Here is a 7370-nt window from a genome sequence, read left to right as displayed (position 1 = left end):
TCCCTTGTCAAACGTGTTTTATATCTCCCACTGACCTTTTTTCCCTATCGTTGCAATGTGCGCAAGGCCACCCGGGCAGATCCGGAAACAAAAGGAGACACATTTCTCTTTCGATCTTTTTATTTGGGGCCTGTGGAGATACATACTTATTTACATTATTCCTTCGAAGGACAGCTTAAGGTAAATGAGGAAGTTTGAGAATAAAATCAGAGCAGCTATTTTATTATGATGATTTTACTGCAAACTGGAAAAAAGCACTAGGAAATAGTCGACAAGAAATCTTTGAAGACAGAGCGAAAGTGGGAGACTCTTTTGATGTTCAGTCGCCTGGGCATCATCCTTACAGCTAGCCGAGGGTAAAACGGCCAAGAAAGAAGCGCTGCCTTGCCTACAAGCGCGCAACTGACGTCTCCCCAAACGTCTGGTTTTGCAGCCCAGCCAGACTAACGTTTTACTCCGAAGTAAGCGCGCGCGGGAATCGCGCTGGTTGGACTCTGTTACAAATGAGCGGCTCTTGGCCATTTGTTTCGCTAGGGTGTTGTTGTTGTTTTGCCGCAGGAGAACTTCCCCGCTGGACCTGCGCCGATTATTATTTCTGTTTTAAGAAATCGTCTTGGTGCGAGCAAGGTGTCGAGATACACACACCGCTCACGGAACCACGTGGTAGATCAATAGGGCAGCGCGGGGGCAAAACGTGAGGGGTTAGCGAGGTGTGTGAGAGTGGTGAATCCAGTAATTGTGGACAAATACTTCGAAGGCTGCAATGAATCGCCTCCGCCGAGCCTTTGATCCCGGGCCTTTCCGCCTCTCTTCCCCCGCCCCTGGCTCCTTCGTCTTCTTCTCCTTCTCCCTGCGAGCTCTTGTCAGTATTGGCATTCCGCGGGCTGCTCAAGATGTCAATCTTAATCTCATTTTAAACATTCCGCCGTGCCAGCCGATTGAGAGACGGATTGGCGATAAAATTTCAATAATACGCCTGCCTCCTCTCTCTCTCTCTCTCTCTCTCTCTCTCTCTCTCTCTCTCTCTCTCCCGCCTCCAAATCCGGCACCAACTCGCATCTCCCTCCCTCCCGCGCCACCAGGGTCAGTCAAAGTCACCTCTCCACAACCTGAGCTCGGTACGTTTACTCGGAAGTAAACCCCGCACAGTTCCGCAAGGCTTACTCCCAAGTAAGAGCGCGCCGGGTCGGGGCCGAAGTCCTTTGGCGAGCGCGCTTACTCCAAAGTAAGCCCCACGGAGTCCAGTAGGGACTTCAAAGGGGACTCGCGCCAGGGCGAGTGGATTGCCTCTGCAACGTGACGGCCTCATCCTGTGCGTGTTTACTAGGAGGTAAGTGCCCCTGAGTTTAAGGGGACTGAGTCCCAGGGTTGCAATCTTGATTAGTCAAGTGAAAATATGAAACAACAACAACAACAATAATAGTGACGCAGCGATCGCCGTGGGGGGAAAAAAAATCTGCCCGGTCACTCGGCTCTTTCTCCCCAAGGTGCGTCCGCCAAAAGAGAAGTGAGAGTCGCTCCTTGTTTTGTTGGCATACAAATTGCATTTACTCGGAGAGCGATTTACTCTTTAAATTGAATGGCTCTTTTTTCCAGGGAGCTCGTCTGCCTGTCTGCCTGTCTCTCCTTGCTCCCCTCTCCCTCTCTTCCTTCCTTCAAGTCGCACTAGGCTTGTAATCAGCAACAAAACCTGACATAAATCAAGGGAGGATTGACAGGGGCTGACAAATAACTGATTGATTGCGGTTGGGGAGCATTGACAACTGATGAAGGGGAAGAGAGAGAGAGAGGGGGAGGGAGGGAGGCTCCCCACCCCAAAAAAGCGGGGAGAAAGGGAGACGAGAGCGGCTTAAGGAAGGGCGGAGTGTTGCGAGCATGTGACGCTCGCCTCTCCCAATCTCCGTCCAGAGCCTCCAAGAGTCACCGAAGACCCGATTGGGCGGTTTTTGACTCGTACTTCAGGAGGCAAGAAGCCTATTAGTTCTTTAGTTTCGCGCTCCAGAAAAAGAACAAAAATGCTGCGCGATGGGCAAAGATTTAGAAAAAGGAAAGAAACCCACGAAATAATATTCCGGGGTGCGGAAGAAGGGGGGCCATGGGAAGTGCGCCGTCATTAATAAGAGGGGATCAGTGTGGGGTGGGCGTAGTGGGGGGACCCTAAGAATAATTTCCCTGCCTTTTTTTTTTTTTTACGGAAGGCGAGCGCACTGCGGAGGCCTCTAAGGCACGGCACAAAGCGCGCAATTGCGCAAACCTACCTCGGGAACTTGACCACCTTGTCGTTTTTCTAGAGGTATTTACAAGCCTCTTACCCCCCCTCCAAAAAAAAGAAAGATCTAGCGCGGTGCGGAGGAAATACTGGAGGGGAGCGAGTGAGAAAATCAATAGCGAGTGGCTTACGTGAAACACAAAATTGATGCCCATCCATCCTGTCCTCAGGAGCAAAAACAAGAGAGGCGGGGAAGGCGAAGGGGAGGAAGGAAGAAAGAGACCATTAGAAAAAAAAGCCAAAGAAAAGCGATCGCGGAGGGGGGGGGCGAGTGGTGGAAAAGCCCCTGAAGAGGGAAGGTGACGTCACATCCCCTTGACCCTCCAATCACCTCGGGGTCCCATTTGATTGGAAGGCGGCAAAGGCTTTAATCTCCGACTAATTCAGCTGCTTTTGAAGTGAGTTCCTCTGCCAGATCCGACGCTGGATGGGCAGCGGCTCGCATCGCAGCTGAACAGGGAGGCGGAGGAAAAAAAGGAGGCGGCCGGCCGGGGAAGAGCCCGCAGCCAGCCAGCCAGCCAAGCAGCCCAGGGAAAGAAGAGGGACTGGGACAGACAGGGGGAAGCAGAGCTCCAGATTTCCCCCCATACCTCTCCACCCCCGTCGTCAGCAGCAGCAGCAGCAGCAAAAAAACACAGACGAGGATTATTTCTGTTTTGTAGCATTATTCCGTTTTGAATTCTCACGCACCCCTCCATCAAAGGACTTTCTTTTTAAAAAATATTATTATTGTTGTTTTGGACGAGTCTTCCATTATTATTTTTTAAATTAAATAAAGTGCGCGCACCTATGTGTGATCCCTCCTTCCCGTAGAGATTGGAAGCAGACGCCCTGCTGGGGCTCCTGATCCGCGCGCCGGGCGCCCCCCCACCCCGCCAGTTTTCATGCGAGGCTTTGGGTCATGATTACATCCCCCTTGCTTTCTGCCGTAAGAAGTAGTCAGCACGGAGGAGGAGGAGGTGGTGGTGGTGGAGCAGCGGCGGCGGCGGCGGGAGGAGGAGGCGCGAGAGATCTCGGAAGCAGCAACAGCAACAGCAGCAGCTCCGGCTCTGATCTTCCCTGGCAAAGCGGACACACTGGGATTTCTACCAGCGGCGGCAACTGCAGCAGCAGCAGCAAACCTTTCTTCCACTCTGTCCCACCCTCGGACCCTTTGCGCCAGGCGAATCGACTCCCCATCAAAGTCCTGAAAATGCTTACGGCACGGACTGGACACATTTTGCACCCCGAATACCTTCAGCCTTTGCCTTCCACCCCAGTCAGCCCCATCGAGGTAAGGGCGCCGAGATCTTGGGCGGACGGGTGCCTGTGTTGAGTGAGCGTGTGTGTGTGTGTGTGTATGTGTGTGTGTGTGTGTGAGAGAGAGAGAGAGAGAGAGAGAGAGAGAGAGAGAGAGAGAGAGAGAGAGAGGAGCACCGCGAGAGACTGACCACCTTCCCGGACAGGAATCCTTTGTAAAAAGGCGCTTTCCGATTTCCAACCGGCGCACCAGCCCAGCCCCCACCCCAACCGCGGGCTTCCTCCGCGTCCGGGCAGCGGAATTCTGCGCGCGTTTACTCGGAAGTAAGCCCCGCTTCATGTTTAATGGAGGTTGCATGCTCCTAGAAAAGTGCTCCCCAGTTCTGAGAGGTTTGCAAATTTAAACAACCCTCGTAATGGTTATGTGCCCATTGCTTTGGTGGCCTCCCCCATAAAGGTGAATCTGCTGCAATTATTGGGCTCCACTTTTCTCCAGCGGAACGTGCAGTGTAATGCAGAGTCGCGCCCACTCTCGGCTCCTGTCTCATGCCCCCCCCCACCTCAACTGCCCTCGTCTCCCCGCTTCATTTCGTGTGCCTTATCTTTGGAACAAAAAGCGTCTAGCGAGCATTTCGCTGGTTCACAACGCGCTGCAGTTTGAAAGAAGCAGTTTACCGATCATTTATTTGTGTGTGTGTGTGAAAAAAGTGGGAAAAAACAAGACATGTTGGCGTGACTTGTAGGTTGGGAGGAGAACTGCAAGGGAAGCAGATCAGATCTTCGGGATGATAACGTTGTGGGGTGATACTGAGAAGCACTGCAGTGGGGCGGCGGCAAAGGGAAGCGGGTGGAAAGCGGAATGTACGGAAGGAATAGGATTTCTTGGCTATTTCACCGAAACGGCTTGAATCTCTTTGACTTGGGATCTGTTTATAAATAGTATCACTGAGGGATCCACTCAGCTGGACAAGCGTTGCTTGGGGAGAGCGAAAAAGCTTGACTGCTAACCAACAACGGCGCGGGGAGGGGGTTGCAGCGTTGGGGGAAGGACTGTGGGGAAGCGGGGGGCAAAGTTACTCCCGGGTGACCAGCCGGAAAGCGAGTTTGCTTCCTCATAAAGACGCCGAAGACTTTCACATTTTTAAAAATGCAAAAGTATTGCCATAAGTACTATGTAATTATAAAGTAATTTGCCTTGATAAAACAAAGAAAGCATGCTTGTGTAAGCCCAGAAAAAGTGTCCGGGCTGCTGATTGCGCCTCTCGGTAATTGCCAGGGGCTTCCGGATACTTTTGCAACTTTTTTTGTTTCCTTTAAACTGGCACTCCGCCTTTTATCTCTCTCCCCTCACCCCACCTCCCAGCAAGACCCCCATACTAAACGTTTGCGTTTCTCCCTCTTTCTCCCCTCGCCCCCACCCCTGGCCTTCTGCAGTTAGACGCGAAGAAGAGCCCGCTGGCTCTCTTGGCTCAGACTTGCTCGCAGATCGGCAAGCCCGACCCGTCGCCGTCGTCCAAGCTTTCGTCTGTCACGTCGAACGGCAGTGACAAGGACTCTTCCAAGTCGGGCCCGCTGAAGCTCAGCGACATCGGCGTAGAGGACAAGTCCAGCTTCAAGCCTTACTCCAAGCCCGGCGCGGACAAGAAAGAGGCGTCGGCGGGCGTCGGGGGCTCGGCGGCCGCCTCGGGGGGAGGCTCGGGCGGCGGCGGCGGCGGCGGCAACGAGAAGTCGGGCTTCCGTGTGCCGAGCGCCACCTGCCAGCCGTTCACGCCAAGGACAGGCAGCCCCACGTCCAGCGCCTCGGCCTGCTCGCCCGGCCTGCTGCCCGGCGCCGACGGCAAGGGCGGCGACGCGGACAAGAAGGACTCTTCCGACGGCTGCGGCGCCAAGGCGGGCTCGGAGCCGTCCGGGGGCCACGGCCGGCTGGGCGCAGGCTGTGGCGGGATTACGGCGGAGCTGAGCCAAGCGGCCCACGAGAGCGCCAAGGGCCTCCTGGCGTCGTCGTCGTCGTCCTCCTCGTCGTCGTCCGCGTCGTCGGACTCGTCCTCCTGCGGCGGCAGCAACACGGTCACGTCCTCGTCGTCGGCCGCGGCGGTGCTGAGTTCGGGCCTGGTGGCCCCGGTGTCTCCCTACAAGCCCGGCCAGACGGTGTTTCCGCTGCCGCCGGCCGGCATGAGCTACCCGGGCTCCCTCGCTGGCGCGTACGCGGGCTACCCGCCGCAGTTCCTGCCGCACGGCGTGGCGCTCGACCCCACCAAGTCCGGCAGCCTGCAGCTGGCCGGTAGTCTGGGCTGCAGCAAAGCGGGCTCCAGCCCGCTGGCCGGCGCGTCCCCGCCGTCGGTGATGACGGCCAGCCTGTGCCGAGACCCCTATTGCCTGAGCTACCACTGCGCCAGCCACTTGGCCGGCGCCGCCAGCGCTTCGTGCGCGCACGACCAGGCGCTCAAGTCCGGCTACCCGCTGATGTACCCGACGCACCCGCTGCACACGGTGCACTCGTCGCTGAGCGGAGCCACGCCGCCCTCGCTGGCCGGCCACCCCTTGTACCCTTACGGCTTCATGCTCCCCAACGACCCCCAGCCGCACATCTGCAACTGGGTGTCGGCCAACGGACCGTGCGACAAGCGCTTCGCCACCTCGGAAGAGCTGCTCAGCCACTTGCGGACTCACACGGCCTTCCCGGGCACGGACAAGCTGCTGTCCAGCTACCCGAGCTCCACCTCCTTAGCCAGCGCGGCGGCAGCGGCCATGGCTTGCCACATGCACATCCCCACCACCGTTGCCCCCGGGAGCCCCGGCACCCTGGCTTTGCGCAGCCCGCACCACGCCTTGGGACTCAGCAGCCGCTACCACCCTTATTCAAAGAGCCCCTTGCCCACCCCGGGAGCCCCCGTGCCTGTCCCGGCGGCCACGGGACCGTATTACTCCCCTTACGCACTCTATGGGCAAAGACTGACGACAGCGTCCGCTTTGGGATATCAGTGAGTTTTTTGGGGGCTTCTTTTGAATTTTTTTTTGTTTTTGTTTTGGTGGTCGAAAGGGTGTGGGGTGGGGCGCGAGGAATTTCAAGCAACGGTTCTCGTTGGGCGGGGGAGAGACGGGGAGAAGAACACAAAGCAACCCTTCAAAACTTTCTTTTAAAAAAATCCCACAAAAGAACAGAAAATTGAAATTTGACTTTTTTTATATATATATAAAGATAGTGTTCATCTTGAGGACTGGATCCATGGGCACTGTATTTATTTATGTTAGCTTCAAGCGGGACAATGAATCAATAAAAGTGCATTACATAACTTCAGCTCGATAGGCTTAAAGGAGGAAAAAAAGAGAAAAAATTAAAGTGGAAACACCCGTTGTAGAATATAAATAAATAAAACGAAAACGAAAATAGAGGTCTTCTCTTTAATGTTACTTTAAAATTGCTATGATTGTATTGTACCTTCTTATTTAATGTCTCATTGGGGGTGGGTGGGAGGGAAAACCCTAAATGCATGTCTCTTTTAAAAAATCAAAATCAAACAAACAGAAAACCCCTTTACCACTTAACTTGCAATTTGTCGACTCGAATTTCAAATTGCATTTATTTTTTAAGATGTATGCCATCGCAGAAAGAGAATTGGTATTTTTTTGTACTTATTCTGGAAGAAAGGAAACCCAACAACGATTCCAAAAACCTCCATTTGCCTTATTTTTGTTCTTTAAAAGGAACACTGGACTATTTTTTAATTTTTAAGTCCACCCTGTAGAAGGGGCAGAAGCAAGGATGACGTCATGTATTTAAAATAATAGACAATGTATCGCTTTAAAAGATTAAAATTCCGTATATTTGATGTATTAAAAAGGTTTTACTTTTCTTTTGCAA

General features: G+C 53.9%; 1 protein-coding gene across 1 annotated transcript; it reads left to right on the top strand.

Moving 5' to 3' along the window:
- Positions 1 to 477: 477 nt before the first annotated feature.
- Positions 478 to 7370, top strand: ZNF503 (zinc finger protein 503). Its single transcript, XM_083502607.1, has 3 exons — positions 478 to 1330; positions 3083 to 3542; positions 4943 to 7370. The coding sequence occupies exons 2-3, from the start codon at positions 3171 to 3173 to the stop codon at positions 6491 to 6493; spliced, it is 1923 nt and encodes a 640-aa protein (XP_083358733.1). The 5' UTR covers positions 478 to 1330; positions 3083 to 3170; the 3' UTR covers positions 6494 to 7370.

This window comes from Podarcis liolepis (genome assembly GCF_965112155.1).
Source record: "Podarcis liolepis genome assembly, chromosome: 5".
Taxonomy (NCBI): Eukaryota; Metazoa; Chordata; class Lepidosauria; order Squamata; family Lacertidae; genus Podarcis; species Podarcis liolepis.
This window is presented reverse-complemented; position numbering and strand designations above follow the sequence as displayed.